Source organism: Mizuhopecten yessoensis, unplaced genomic scaffold (genome assembly GCF_002113885.1).
Source record: "Mizuhopecten yessoensis strain PY_sf001 unplaced genomic scaffold, ASM211388v2 scaffold1539, whole genome shotgun sequence".
Classification (NCBI taxonomy): domain Eukaryota; kingdom Metazoa; phylum Mollusca; class Bivalvia; order Pectinida; family Pectinidae; genus Mizuhopecten; species Mizuhopecten yessoensis.
In genome coordinates this window covers 541,589-557,869 of record NW_018404097.1, presented here as the reverse complement: position 1 = coordinate 557,869, position 16,281 = coordinate 541,589, and the positions used below count along the sequence as shown (strand labels likewise).

General features: G+C 39.9%; 1 protein-coding gene across 1 annotated transcript; it reads left to right on the top strand.

The window, feature by feature from the left end:
- Positions 1-2,230: 2,230 nt before the first annotated feature.
- On the top strand, positions 2,231-15,302 carry LOC110464532 (root phototropism protein 2-like). The gene is made up of 3 exons (XM_021519788.1): positions 2,231-3,976; positions 12,053-12,370; positions 12,798-15,302. The coding sequence occupies exons 1-3, from the start codon at positions 2,782-2,784 to the stop codon at positions 13,085-13,087; spliced, it is 1,803 nt and encodes a 600-aa protein (XP_021375463.1). The 5' UTR covers positions 2,231-2,781; the 3' UTR covers positions 13,088-15,302.
- Positions 15,303-16,281: the final 979 nt, after the last annotated feature.

Here is a 16,281-nt window from a genome sequence, read left to right as displayed (position 1 = left end):
CCCATCTGTCTATATCACATTGATACTATATATAGGTCACTAACCCCGTCTGTCTACATCACATTGATACTATAGGTCACTTACCCCATCTGTCTACATCACATTGATACTATAGGTCACTAATCCCATCTGTCTACATAACATTGATATTATAGGTCACTTACCCCGTCTGTCTACATCACATTGATGTTATAGGTCACTTACCCCATCTGCATCATATTGATGTTATAGGTCACTTACCCCATCTGCATCATATTGATGTTATAGGTCACTTACCCCATCTGTCTACATCATATTGATGTTATAGTTCACTAACCTCATCTGTCTGTATCACATTGATACTATAGGGCACTTACCCCCTCTGTCTACATCATATTGATGTTATAGGTCACTACCCCATTTGTCTACATCATATTGATACTATAGGTCACTTACCCCATCTGTCTATATCATATTGATACTATAGGTCACTTACCCCATCTGTCTATATCATATTGATACTATAGGTCACTTACCCCATCTGACTACATCACATTGATACTATAGGTCACTTACCCCATCTGTCTATATCACATTGATGTTATAGGTCACTTACCCCATCTGTCTATGTCACATTGATACTATATGTCACTTACCCCATCTGTCTATATCACATTGATGTAAAAGGTCATTTACCCCGTCTGTCTATATCACATTGATGTTATAGGTCACTTACCCCATCTGTATACATCACATTGATACTATAGGTCACTAATCCCGTCTGTCTACATCACATTGATGTTATAGGTCACTTACCCCCTCTGTCTATGTCACATTGATACTATATGTCACTTACCCCACCTGTCTATATCACATTGATGTTAAAGGTCATTTACCCCATCTGTCTATATCACATTGATACTATAGGTCACTAACCCCGTCTGTCTACATCACATTGATACTATAGGTCACTTACCCGATCTGTATATTTCCCATTGATGTTATAGGTCACTTACCCCATCTGTATATATCACATTGATACTATAGGTCACTTACCCCGTCTGTCTGCATGACATTGATACTATAGGTCACTTACCCTATCTGTATATTTCCCATTGATGTTATATGTCACTTACCCCATCTGTATATATCTCATTGATACTATAGGTCCCTTACCCCGTCTGTCTACAGCACATTGATACTATAGGCCAATTACCCCATCTGTCTGTATCACATTGATACTATAGGTCACTAACCCCGTCTGCCTACAGCACATTGATACTATAGGTCACTTACCCCGTCTGTCTACATCACATTGATACTATAGGTCACTTACCCCATTTGTCTGCATCACATTGATTACCCAAGATAATATGTATGAACATGATGCATACTGTAAAAATTATTGATGTGTTTGTTTTTAAATAAAGCTGGTTTGATGCGCTTCTTTCGGGTTTTTTTTTTATAAAATACTGATAAACATGTAGATATTATTTTAAAGTTAGACTTGATGATATACACTGTTTCTTTCATGAGATATATATATTTATTTTACAAAAAAAATGGTTCAGCACTAGGATAACGCTTGTGCTTGTCTGGTTATGGCTTTATAAGGGAGATAACTTTGTCTGTAATGTACATCTTGACTTCTTATTAAACTAAGTAAGCTTTACCTAGCCTGTTTGTTGGGAGATGAGTGTCTGTCATACAGCGTGCCAGAACCGATTGGCAATGTTCTGAGAGCCGATCACACCTGTTAGACTCTGTCTATATCTGAAGTATCAAATTTCACTCTAAATATCGGCTGTAATAATTTGAGATATCGAGACTTTGCCCGCTGTTAGCAACCCCGTTTCTCTCGCTAAGAAAGAATTGCAGGTACCTTAATTTTCTTTCATAAATAAAAGGTCTCTTAGATTAACATTCTTGAAGTCGTTTAATAGTTTCCCTGTCATTTGCTGCATAAACTCGCAGCTTACATACCTAACCTAAAACGAACCGTGCCCAAATCTGTAAAAAACATTTCTTAAATGCAAGGTAAATCTCTGTCAGAGTGTGTTTGTCATCATATATCTGCGGATTCATGTTATGTAATACAATTGCGTATGGTAACATTGATTTTACGATATTGATTTCAAAAAATTATATCTCAAACTAATAAATAGTTGATGTTTCAGGGTGGGTAACACCACGCCCATCCCATAAAGCATATACGGTACTGTAAGTGTGTGTATGTGTGCGCCAGTATTCAATGGCCGTGTGTATACTATATACTGGGGTGCTGTGTGTGCTCATTTAAAGGTCCACACAGACACATACAACAAAGATCGATATCTTCCCGGGTGTACTCGGCTTTTCTTTATAACAATCCCATCAAGTTTGGACAGGCTACTGTACGGCTATGTTCTAGTGGCATTATCAGAGACTGCCGGGAAGGTAAACAGACATGGACATCGGTCGGCGGTTGTAGGACTGACATACACAACTCGCGGATATTTCCGGGCTCCAGATAGGTATATTCCGGCCTGAGACACGGTGGGATTTCGGCCGGGAGTATTTTAAATGGGATTAGCGCGGATTACCTCTTAACGTTTTGCTTCGCTGTGAGATTTCATTGAAAGTTGACAAGTGGATATTAACACTGAAGTGTATCACTGTTGAATTTAACATTCATAGAGCCACAGAACGGTGTATGCAGAGTATAGCGTTAGTATACCTGTGTTACCGACTCTCCCGATAACGTGTGCCCCATACCTGTACCAGTAGCATAGCGAAATGAGGTGACCTCTGGATACCACAGACATGGATTTCTCTAAGTTCCGGGAGTCCGGGGATCTATCGGACATCGTCGTTATCCTGGGAGGCACGGAGTTCCCTCTACACAGGTTTCCGCTGTATGCCAAATCTGAATACTTTGTCAAGGTCAGTCGTACCTCCCCGGCTGACAGCAACAAAGTGGAACTGCTCGACTTCCCCGGAGGTGCGGACATATTCGGAATTGTGGCGGACTTTTGCTACAATATGAAGATTGACATGACCAAGAACAATATTGTGCAGATTCGTTGTGCCGCTGAGTATCTTCAGATGACGGGGACTGGAAATCTTATAGAGATAAGCGACAAATTCCTGCAAGACACCATCACTTCCGGTAAGCTCAGCCGTTCCACGGGTGCCATAACGTCTCTGCTACTTTATTGTGTTACAATCGGTCCGCTAGCGGAAGTGGCTGGGATCGTAGAGGCGTGTTCGGATGCTATGGTGGAGTCGTGGCTCAAACCTCCCACAAAGTTCACAGATCCTAGTAACCTGAAAAAGCAGGGAAGCTCAGTTGATAAACGTGATGACAAGACACTGAAGGGTCTTTGTAATCTTCCTCTTGAGTGGTTCGTCAAGCTGATGACTTCAGCTAGAGAGTGTGGAGTGCGACCGGGTCTCCTTGCCGACATGGCCACCCGTTACATCAGTCTGGTCTTGGATAGAGATGACAGTGAAAAGAGTATGCAAGATGCTGGTTCGAAGCCTGGGAAGGAAAGTGCTGAAAAGTCGACAAGTAAGATAGATGCGGTCAAGGGCACGAAAAAAATAGACGCTGGGCACGTTCTAGATGCTGTTATAATGGAACTTCCGGAAGAAGCGTTTTCTGATGAAGTAATGACTATTGACTGGATTACAAGAACTTTTAAATTGGCGACATTGCGTGGTTGTCGTTGTAGGCGACCTTTAGTGAAAGCGGCGGGAGAAATAATGAATAAACTTGCACCGGATGACCTGTGTATTATATCGCCTTCTCTGTTACGTGACATTGTGCAGGAGTCGTGTAACGACGAGGGAGAGGCCGAAAGGGCCTGCAGGATTATAGACACATACATGGCGGAGATGGTGAGGAAAGGTGTGCTGACGGGCGAAACGTTCCGGCTATTGGCATCTGCCGCTCCAGACGAGGCTCGCAAGAGTCATGATCAGCTTTATGGCATACTTGAGTATGTTCTCACGGCAGGTAAATATGTTAGCATGGTACAATACCATGTATTAAAATGGAATACAGTCCTGCTATACCCAGTGCGTCAAGCGCTTCCTATGACAGCATTGCTCCACTTCCGGTTCTGTGTCTTTTCTCGCCTTTGTGAAACTTCCGGTTCACAGTGATGTAGCTTAATCCGATCACGACACAGAAGAACTTTTTTTTTATTACAATGATCAGGATTTTGACGGCGTTTGTAGTCCGTCACGATTCTAACAACACGCATATATACTATCGATAGCAAATGCTATCGTGTCGATTGATTTAACGCACGTGACTCGGACGGTATTTACTCGTGGTATTGTAACAGGAAATGTGATGTCCTCTAAGCAATGTTATAACATTTTTTATTTTGGCATGGGACACCTTAATGCATGTTAATTGATCTGTGTATATGTCCTTCACAAACATAACGCTACAACGTTACAGATGTATAACTCGGTGTATACAGGTACGGTCGGTAACGGGTCTGTTTACTCCCAAAAGCCAATTATACTGCTGGCCGTTATAGTCTAAAATGTCAATGTGTAAATTATCATTAAGAGCTTTAAAATGTAGACGATTTGGTCTGAGGTTTCGAAAATCCCTTCACGTATTTATCTAATACTGTATCATCTATAGCTTAACAAACACCCGTGTTACAATAACTCATCTGTCGGGAAATATAAACGACGAAGCCGGAGAAACTTCAATCTGAAATCGATTGGATCCCTGTTTGTTGATGCAGGATCTGGTTAAGTATGTACCAATGCACGTTTAATATATTGATTAAAACATAATGAATAACGAACATATTACTTTATATATCGGGTCGTATTTGAAATTTACTTTATCTGCTTGAGTGTCGTGAAAACTGCGCATAATCCTCAATGTCCGCGAAACTCGCGAAAATTAGAAATAAAAAGCCCATATCCTGAAACACATCAAATAAAAATCCAAACAGTCGTACAGGGTGCTGGAGTGCAGCAGCACTGGGTTTGAGACATGACGATCACGAGTTTGTCTTCTACTTTACGTGATCATATCGAGCTGTTATCTCTCCTGATGATCATGGATCCAACCTCACGGGATCCATGCAGGGATCCATGCATGGCCCAATCTAGATCAAATCATATGTTATTAGGCTCAAATCCCGTCCGGTCAGGTGGGGTTCTATTCTCGCGTGATAATCTCAGACCTTAATGTTGGGCTCTAATTCGTAAAATTAAGGCGGCATCTAGTATATTGTGCTCATCCTGTGTGGGCTACATATTTGTGGTATGAAAGTGATAAGGTAGTGGACTACAAAAGTATATATCTACGTTACATTAGTATATATACGGTACTGGGTTATATTGGTATAGATACGGTACTGGGTTACATTGGTATAGATACGGTACTGGGTTACATTTGGATAAATTCGGTACTGGGTTGTATTGGTATATATACGGTACTGGGTTACATTTGTATAGATACGGTACTGGGTTACATTTGTATAAATACGGTCCTGGGTAACATTTGTATAAATACGGTACCGGGTTACATTGGTATATATATGGTACTGTGTTACTTGGTATATATACAGTATTGGGTTACATTGGTATATATACGGTACTGGGTTACATTGGTATAGATACAGTATTGGGTTACATTGGTATATATACGGTACTGGGTTACATTGGTATAGATACAGTACTGGGTTACAATGGTATATATACGGTCCTGGGTTACATTGGTATAGACACAGTACTTGTTACATTGGTATACATACGGTACTGGGTTACATTGGTATAGCTACGGTACTGGGTTACATTGGTATATATACAGTACTGGGTAACATTGGTATATATACGGTACTGGGTTACATTGGTAGATATAGTACTGGGTTACATTGATATATATATATATATATACGGTCCTGGGTTACATTGGTATATATACGGTCCTGGGTTAAATTGGTATAGATACAGTACTGGGTTACATTGGTATATATACGGTACAGGGTTACATTGGTATAGATACGGTACTGGGTTACATTGGTATACATACGGTACTGGGTTGCATTGGTATAGCTACGGTACTGGGTTACATTGGTATATATACAGTACTGGGTTACATTGGTATATATACGGTACTGGGTAACATTGGTATATATACGATACTGGGTTGCATTGGTATAGATACAATACTGGGTTACATTGGTATATATACGGTACTGGGTTACATTGGTATAGATACAGTACTGGGTTTCATTGGTATATATACAGTACTGGGTTACATTGATATATATACGGTACTGGGTTACATTGGTATAGATACGGTACTGGGTAACATTGGTATAGATACGGTACTGGGTTACATTGGTAAAGATACAGTACTGGGTTACATTGGTATAGATACAGTACTGGGTTTCATTGGTATATATACAGTACTGGGTTACATTGGTATATATACGATACTGGGTTATATTGGTATATATACAGTACTTGGTTGCATTTGTATATAAACAGTACTGGGTTACATTGGTATATATACAGTATTGGGTTACATTGGTATATAGATGGTACTGGGTTACATTGGTATAGATACGGTACTGGGTTACATTGGTATACATACGGTACTGGGTTACATTGGTATAGATAGAGTACTTGGTTACATTGGTATAGATACAGTCCTGGGTTACATTGGTATATATACAGTACTGGGTTACATTGATATATATACGGTACTGGGTTACATTGGTATAGATAGAGTACTTGGTTACATTGGTATAGATACAGTCCTGGGTTACATTGGTATATATACAGTACTGGGTTACATTGATATATATACGGTACTGGGTTACATTGGTATTTATACGGTACTGGGTTACATTGGTATATATACGGTACTGGGTTACATTGGTATAGATAGAGTACTGGGTTACATTGGTATAGAGAGAATACTGGATTACATTGGTATAGATAGAGTCCTGGGTTACATTGGTATATATACGGTACAGAGTAATATTGGTATATATACGGTACTGGGTTACATTGGTATAGATAGAGTACTGGGTTACATTGGTAAAGATAGAGTACTTGGTGACATTGGTATATATACGGTAATGGGTTACATTGGTGTAGATAGTCCTGGGTTACATTGGTGTAGGTACAGTACTGGGTTTCATTGGTATATATACGGTACTAGGTTACATTGGTATAATTACGGTACTGGGTAACATTGTTATGTGTACGGTACTGGTTTATATTGGTATATACACGGTAGTTGGTAACTGTACAAGTTAGGTGTTGACATTATCGAGCACCCTCGAGAACGTTGAACTTTTGGTGGCAACCATCGTCTCCAATCTTTCAACTTTCTATTTCATACAAACCATTCTCTTATCAACAAACTATCGATTTAATATTAGTCATGTTGACAAAGTATTGCAATTTTGTATACTCAGCAGATCATAGATCGTTTTCGCTGAATTATTGCAAAAAGTCCCAATAAAGTACCAAGTACCAGCAACCTGTATCAATCATGTCGTATATATCTCAATAAGTAAACTGTCTGTTATACACCATATACATCTCAGTAAATACCCTGTCCTATACACCGTATACATCTCAGTAAGTACCCTGACATGTTTACCGTATACATCGCAATAAGTACACTGTCAGCTTTACCGTATATATCTCAGTAAGTCCCCTTTATGATATTCCGTACACATCTCAGTAAATACCCTGTCCAACACACCGTATGCATCTCAGTAAGTACCCTGACATGTTTACCGTATATATCGCAATAAGTACACTGTCAGCTTTACCGTATATATCTCAGTAAGTCCCCTTTATGATATTCCGTACACATCTCAGTAAATACCCTGTCCAACACACCGTATGCATCTCAGTTAGTACCCTGACATGTTTACCGTATATATCGTAATAAGTACACTGTCAGCTTTACCGTATATATCTCAGTAAGCCCCTTTTATGATATACCGTACACATCTCAGTAATACCCTGTCCAATACACCAAACATTTCTCAGTAAGAACATTGACATGTTGACCGTATATCTCTTAATAAGTACACTGTCAGATTTACCGTATACGTCTGATTAAGTACAGTATACACATCTTAATACTTGTCAGCTTAACGATTGTTTTAGTTTAAAAAAACACACCAGTTAAAGCATTGGTTTCCTTTTAGAGAATGATTATGTGAAGGAGAAAAACTTAGTAAGACCACCAGACAACGTATGTAAAAGATCTGATATATTTTATTACTTTATATTTTACGAGTTGTTGGAGTACTCGAAGGTTTGTGCTATATTATTGAGACGTTGTCGAATATTTTGAAATAGCTTTAACTGCAGTCCAAACTTTGAAAACAATTCCGTCATTAAGGTATATCCGTGTATACATATATGTTAAATTCCGGTTTGATAATTCACAGAAAACCCAGACGAGGCAGTGATATTTTATTTTTGACTTAAATCTTAATTGTTTCATGACACTTTGTCCTGTCCGTTTTAGCTACAGGTCGACTTCGTAGATTTGGCTAGATTGTGGTTACTTTAAGCGACACAATGGCTTTAGATGCAAAATGAATTGTGGAGCCTTCAGTTAGAATGTCGTGTTGGCTTTAGCTACAAAATGGCCGTGTGTCTTATGTCAGAATGGCATGGTGATATTGGCTTGTATATGGAATGCCCTGATTATTTTAATTAGAATCTCGTGTTTGCTTCAGCTACTAAAATTGCCGTGTGCCATACGCCAGAATTTCATGGTGACATTGGCTACAATTTGGTTGTTTTGGCTGCAGAAAGTCGTGGTGACTTTAACTTCAGAATATTAGTTATAACATCACGTGGTATGTTGCCTAGAGCATGTGACCTTCAGTTGGTTTCGTAAAGGTTACCGGTGGACTGTGTATTTATCAAGATTTATCGAGAGAAATTAAATCCTTCGTACTATCTCAGACACAATATAACAACGTGTAGGTATAAATACTAATCAACTAACTCAAACAATAAGATATAAACAGGTGTATATATAGCGTTGTACTAGTGAGCACGTCTCGACAATTAACCCATGCTTCTACTTTGAACCCGAAGCCACGACGTACATCCTGCTTGATTAAGAAATTGCTATAATAGCCAGTATATTACCGTTACTTACTAATAGAACATTCATTTATAAATCATATAGATATAGAGAGAATTTATAGATCAAATAGATATAGAGAGAATTTCGATTTCAGAACCATTACCAACGCGAACATTTCTACACCGCCGTCAGTTTATAAACACAACGCGAACATTTCTACACCGCCGTCAGTTTAAAAACACAACGCGAACATTTCTACACCGCCGTCAGCTTAAAAACACAACGCGAACATTTCTACACCGCCGTCAGTTTAAAAACACAACGCGAACATTTCTACATCGCCATCAGTTTAAAAACACAGCGCGAACATTTCTACATCGCCATCAGTTTAAAAAACACAACGCGAACATTTCCACACGCGAAAAATTAGTATCCACTTTTATTGTACTTTGATCTTCACATACCAGTGTAGCTAGGGTACCTCGACTCGATGAATCGTTATATTAAATTCTGGTGAACATATCATTGACCCCGGCGTTCCTAGGGTACCACGACTTGACATACCGGGGTAGGGTACCACGTCTCGATTTACCGAGGAAGGGTATCAAGTCCAGACATACCGAGGTAGGGTATCACGTATTGACATACTAAGGTAGAGTACCACGACCTGACATACCGGGGTAAGGTAATACCTCCAGACATACCGAGGTCGGGTATCACGTTTTGACATACTGGGGTAGCCTAGGGTACCACAACCCGACATACCGTGGTAAGGTAATACGTATCGACATACCGATGTAAGGTACCACGTCCTGAAATGGGGTACCACGTATCAACATACTGAGGTAGGGCACCACATTTAGACATACCGAGGTAGGGTACCGCGTCTCGACATACCGAGGTAGGGTAATACGTCTCGACATACCGAGGTGGGGTAATATGTCTCGACATACTGAGGTAGGGTACCACGTCTAGACATACTGAGGTAGGGTATCATATCTTGACATACCGAGATACAATTGTAGGGTACCACGTCTCAGCATACCGAGGTAGGGTACTACGTCTCCACATACCGAGGTAGGGTACTACGTCTCCACATACCGAGGTATGGCACCACGTCTCGATATACGGAAGAAGGGTATCACGTTTCGATATCCCGAGGAATATCCCGTCCAATAGACCTAATATATGTGTAGGTGGGGTATAAGACTCGACATACGGCATAATACATTAGTACCAAATCCTACGCTGGTCAATCCGTTACATTGTTAGCGCGTTCCCACGCTCGATTTGTCGTATAGAAGACTGATAAGTATGTCTAAGATATATTATTAAATATGCAAACGCTGCACAATGGTTTGGAAATAAGTGGCTATGTCACGCCGGGGTACGTGTTTTGCATAGTTAAGCGCTGTACTTAGTGACAACGTATTAACGAGTATTGGCCTTGTACCGACCGCCCTATGTTGGTCTGTCCAGGAGAGCAGGAGGGCACCATTGATAAATAGAGAGCAAACATAATAGTCAATGCCACCCCGACCTCGACTTCTAGGGTAGGCGTTGAAAAATATTGATCTCTGTTATATTGGCACCAATGTATGGACACTGGAAATATTGACAACACATTTCAGCGATACTTTCACAAGAATTGCTACGACCCCTGGAAGACTCAGAACAGGGAAAGTAGGTAATCCTGGTACAAAATACATAGCCGCTCGCTTCCTGCCGATTCGGCTAGGGCGAATTGCTCTTTAGCTCGTTCGGTAGAGCGTAAGACTAGTAAATTAGAGGTCCCGGGTCTGACTCCTACCGGAAACATTGGACATATCAATGACCTCTGTTACATAATACTACATATTCAGTTGACTTGTCATATATGTAAATCCGAGCATGTGGAGTTCTACAAAAGAGTGAGGTGCACGTATTTTAGTTCGGACTTATTAATATTGTAATAGGGGGAGGTCCGGAGAGAGTTTTGCGTCCGTTGTCACTCCGTTAAATCCGTTTCGTGATCGTATAGTTTTTTGCAATGGTAACGAGTCGACAACTTCCCCTGCAGCCCTCTCTAGACCTCGCCTCTTTCGTCAGGTTACAGACCTGTTTTCACTAAAGGTTCGAACACTGGATGTAGTGGTAATACAAGCAATTGATTCAATAACTCAACAAGTAACTGTTTATTAACAAGACGGAATGAAAATGTACAACAAGTTTAACAAATACAAAGCATAGCATTAGTGCCAAACAATGACAACTAATGTTAAGAAACCCAATCCCTACGTATGTAGAGTAATGGCCTATCCTACCTAACAGTACTACCAGTAGACTACGACCACGTACTACTAGCTCCCTATAGATCTAGAGTGCATACTTGTACTGTAGTTCCTATAGCACTCTATATATCCCAGGAACGATTACTGTTAGTAGCACCTTGGCCTAGGTTGCACTGTTAGCAGCGCATGAAGCGGTAAGGTTTGCCTCACCTGAAGCTGTGGGTCGGTTCAAGACACTGATCCCCGCCCGGACCCGCTGTTTTATACCCCCTGCTCCCCCACCCAATAGCCTCGAAGATGAGTGATCAACTGTTAATCTCGAACCCAGCCTCACCATCTTAAAACATGTGAGCGAGGAGCGGGAACCTATTCCTGTTATTACTATCACCCACTTCCGGCCGTCTCAAAAGTGTAAACACACCGGTATCGTAGCAGCTGATCGCCAGGAATCCTACACTGAACGAAAAGCCCTACCCTAAATAAGGGTGAATAACACAGAAAGTAACAGAGCCCTGTCTCTAAATCATAAACAACAATTATACTTAACAAAGTAATACAAATGTGAGAAGTAAACAACCAACCTCACACAATATGTATGTTTGGATGATATGTAATTTTGATATGTTTTTTATATGACACGCGTCTTCTTCGACGCTATCCTCGAATATTCTTTAATTAATATTTAATGTTGACATTGTTTCGTTTCCAGAAAGAGACAAAATGAGTGACGACCAGCAACAGGAGCTTGTCAATCGAGTGAACTTTACTTTGGTGAGCGAGGACATATTGCACCAAGCGCTTGCTTCAGACTTTATTCCACCAGCGTACGTAGCAAAAGGCGCATTGGCTTTGTGTGCTCGTCTGAAGAAAGATCTAGAGGTGATGACAGCAACGGCATCGAAACAGGACGAAGAGCTCCGAAAATACAACTACAGCTACAAGAGAGGAAAAGTGACGACAACTCCTGCGCCCAGGTCGGCGTATAGCTCAGCCCCTCCCTATCAACGCGGGGGGCTCTCCGACACAGGTGAGGTTCGACGTAGCCTATACATTTAACAGCTCGTCCATGCTTAGTTTCGAAATTCGAAAGCCCAAGAAGCCAAGGACAATCGTTTTACCTAGAGTGAACATTTAGTGCGAGAACAAGTGACAATAGACAGTGAATTCGGTGTCCACTAGCACCATCCTCTCCTATGTACATGTACATACTGGTTCCTAATAACCCTAATGTGAATGTCGGAATAACTATACTTAACGATTAAGTTCCTTTTCGATTCTCTGTGATAGGGAATTGATTTTCACGACTCCGTAATGTATTCCATCATTCACGTATATATATATTCATGTTATTTACCAAATGTTCCAAGGCTAACACCTCCTTAATTAACAACATTTAAACTGTCAATTGTATGTAATACACGCCCCAAATTTTGCACGTGTTTCTTCTCTCCTAGATTACGAGCCGACGAAGGACAGCGACCCGCTAAAGGTACTAGACAGCATGCTAAGCGGTACGGACAGGCAGACAGACGAAGTCCTGGCGTCAGCAAGAAACAAGCTGGCTTCTGGTGCAGGTGCAGGGGTACCCTACAACTCCTTTCGGCCAGTACAATTAGGGGAGCACGACATCAGCTTCGAGGAGGAACTTGAGTTCAAATACGACCGTGCATTTCGGGCCATGGACAATTCTAGAGCCAAGCCTCGTTCTGGCGGATATGGTTACAGGTCATCATTCCGGTACTGATCTCCGAGTCTCGTGTCGACGAACTTTCAACAATTTCATCAACGAAAATGTAAAAGCATTTGTAAATTATATGCAGATTTCATGTTGGTGTATTTGACACTCTGAAAATGAACTAAGGATCCCCGTACCACTGCCGTATCTAGGCTTTATAAAGTGTTAGTTTGTCGGCATCAACAAAATATTATCAACAACAATGTTATGAATGTAAACAAATTTAGCTGGTCTAGACCGGATTCGAACCCTGGACTTTAGATTGTTATATACTATAACTCTAACTGACTGCGCTGTCTTGGCCCGTATTCATGAAACCGTTCTCATACTCAAACTCAGATTCTGTGCCCAAGCCAAAGTTCTTGTTCTGGCTATATAAACATACAAATCACTTGTTGTCAATGATTTGGAAGAGGTTTGGAGATACGGAAATCCGAATAGCGTTTTCAAAGTCACACATGACTTCTTGACAATGTTACTGACAAAATTTAAGCGAGTTACAAGAAAGTTAGCTTGAGAGCAGAATCCATACTAAGCACGAGATGGTTTCATGGATATGGGCCCTGGCCGTCTACGGAAGTGCTCTGGTCCAACTGTGCTGCTGTCATAAACAAAACGAAATCAAGGGGAGGTTACTGTATATATACGAAAAAACATAGTGCAGTGGGACAATCATTCTGAAGTTGAACGGTTGGAGATTTTGTTCATGCCCTCGTCTGTGTCTTACAAAACGTCACGTGGCATGTGAAAGAATATACTTATAGGATGTGTATCGAGGGGGAGGCAATGTACAATAGCTTAAGTTTAATTACACCTGTTGTCCTTGTCTTAAGAAGCTCTGTGAACTGATTTAGTCAAAGTATCAACCTGTTAATGTGGAGAGTTCCCACATTTTTCTACTCTATATAGACTTTGGTTTTTTTTTCTGTTAAATTTATGTTATTTCCTCTATATTCACGTGTGGAATATTCAAGGGAGTTGGAAAATTTTGAAATCTTTCCCAGTAATGTTACAGAAAAACATTAACAGAACAAATACGATCGAAGCTCGCGGTTTTATAGTTAAATTGTTCGGGGCTGTGTCACATGTGTGTTATATGTATCACTTTGAAATGACACGTGTCACTTGTGCGTTATATGTATCACTTTGACGTGACACGTGTCATTTGTATTATATATGTATCGCTTTGATGTGACACATTTCAAATGTGTTTTATGTATCACTTTGATGTGACACATGTCAAATGTGTATTATGTATCACTTTGACGTGACACGTGTTACTTGGATGTAATATGTATCACTTAAATTGAATCGTTTACAAACTGATTGCAAAACCATTGCTTTTATCCGGTTTTTATTAAGTTATCATTTAAATATTGAACCTGTATTGTTCAGTTCTAACTGTTATATAACGACAACATCAGTAGCTCAATTGTAACTCAGCGTTTCATTAGTGATGTCACATGAACGTGATATGAACGGAGTGTGGACATAACATATAGGACTGTGTTGATATGTTAATTTGTATACATTTTATATAGCTTGTCACCCAATATAACTTCGATGTGTTTCTTCTGAATAACAGCAACACACACAAAAAATCAAATGATTTTTGTGATGTTGAATAAGCACACTAATCAATATGGTGGAAGTCGTTACCTCTAGGACGAACTTATTTACAACATTCCATTTCTCTGTGTAGGTAGTCCTCGAACATAATTTGTAGATACATATAATACTTAAGTATTTCCGTGGTCCACCAGGTAACCTTATAAAACATGATATCCTGTGTATAGAATACCGGTATGTGTATCCCCAAATTACCTAGGTCATACGGAAATATCTTAATGTGTCTGATTGTTGCTAGGCTAGACATGTTGGGATGAACGGGAAATACCAGGGGATGTCGTGGGATGAACGGGAAAACCCCTAGTGGTTTTATCAGGGGATATAGTGGGATGTACCTGGACAAGGTTTTACACATATAACCAAATAGTTAATTCATTAAATTGTGATTTTTTTTTATCAACAGTAGTCTAATTAAACAAGTTTTTCCAACGTTACCAAGAGACTGTTCATGTTATTTTGTTCACAGGTGCCAGAAAGATTGATCTATAGTATTTTATATATCGATATGTCAGGCTTCTGTGATTTTGCTGTGATACATTGTTATCAATTATTTATTTTGAAATGTTAAAAGTGAATTAAATCATTCGTTACCCATTGTACCTGGTGTTTTGTTGTTTTTACTGGTGTTAGGGGCAAAAAGGGCGAATATCCTAACTGGTCTTAACTACTATTGAAACAGAAGGGGAGGTGCGTACATCCCTGTAATGATATACGTTTCAAAAACTGAAATAAGAGAACTGGTTAATATCTTATTACATGTAATAATAAGAAAAGTGAATGTATTATTAATCGTTCTGCCTCTCGGAGTTCGTAATTGTTTGTCGCTATCAATTTTATGACAAATTTCGGAGATTAAGAATTCCACCAGTATAATTTATCGCCTTATATCGCGAAGTATACAGTATGCCACCTCTTCGTCTTTCTAGGTCTCATCGGTGAGGCAAGGGGCCAAAACGTGGAAATCAAAATCGGTCTTAATAATAATAATAATATACAACATTTATATAGCGCCCTATATAATTTGTAAAATTACTCTAAAGCGCTTTAATAAATAGATAATGTGCGTAAAACCCCTTAATTACATGGATTAAAAAAATGTGTAGTACTGTTGACGTCAATTTCAAATAACTATCGGGGAGTATAACAAGAGGCCCAGAGGGCCTGTATCGCTCACCTGGATACCTAAGCAATCATGGCAAACAATTCTCCAAATGAGATAAAGGGAATATGCCAGACCCCAAGGCCAATCCTTGTAGCATAGCTATATTAGATTGTCATGCCCAGTAATTTTGTGTATGGTTATGGGGTGGGGATCTCAACTGTTTCCAAGCTTTGACTCAGAAACTAGGTCCCAAGAGTTGTGGCCAGACCCCAGGATCGATTCTAATATCGTGACTGCATTTGTCTCTTTTTGCCAAGCATTTGTATATATAGTTTTGGGGTGGGGATCTCAACCGTTTCAAAGTTATGACCCAGGGGCCAAGTCTGCAAGGGTGGGGCAGACCCTGGGATCAATTCTAATGTCATGACTGCATTCGTCTCTTTATGCCCAACAATTGTATATATAGTTTTGG

Bases quoted from the DNA above. Each gene is read 5' to 3' on its own strand.
- LOC110464532 (XM_021519788.1), top strand. From the start codon at position 2,782: ATGGATTTCTCTAAGTTCCGGGAGTCCGGGGATCTATCGGACATCGTC. The intron at 3,977-12,052 runs GTAAATATGTTA...TTTCGTTTCCAG, and splicing joins TGAGTATGTTCTCACGGCAG to AAAGAGACAAAATGAGTGAC. The intron at 12,371-12,797 runs GTGAGGTTCGAC...CTTCTCTCCTAG, and splicing joins CGGGGGGCTCTCCGACACAG to ATTACGAGCCGACGAAGGAC.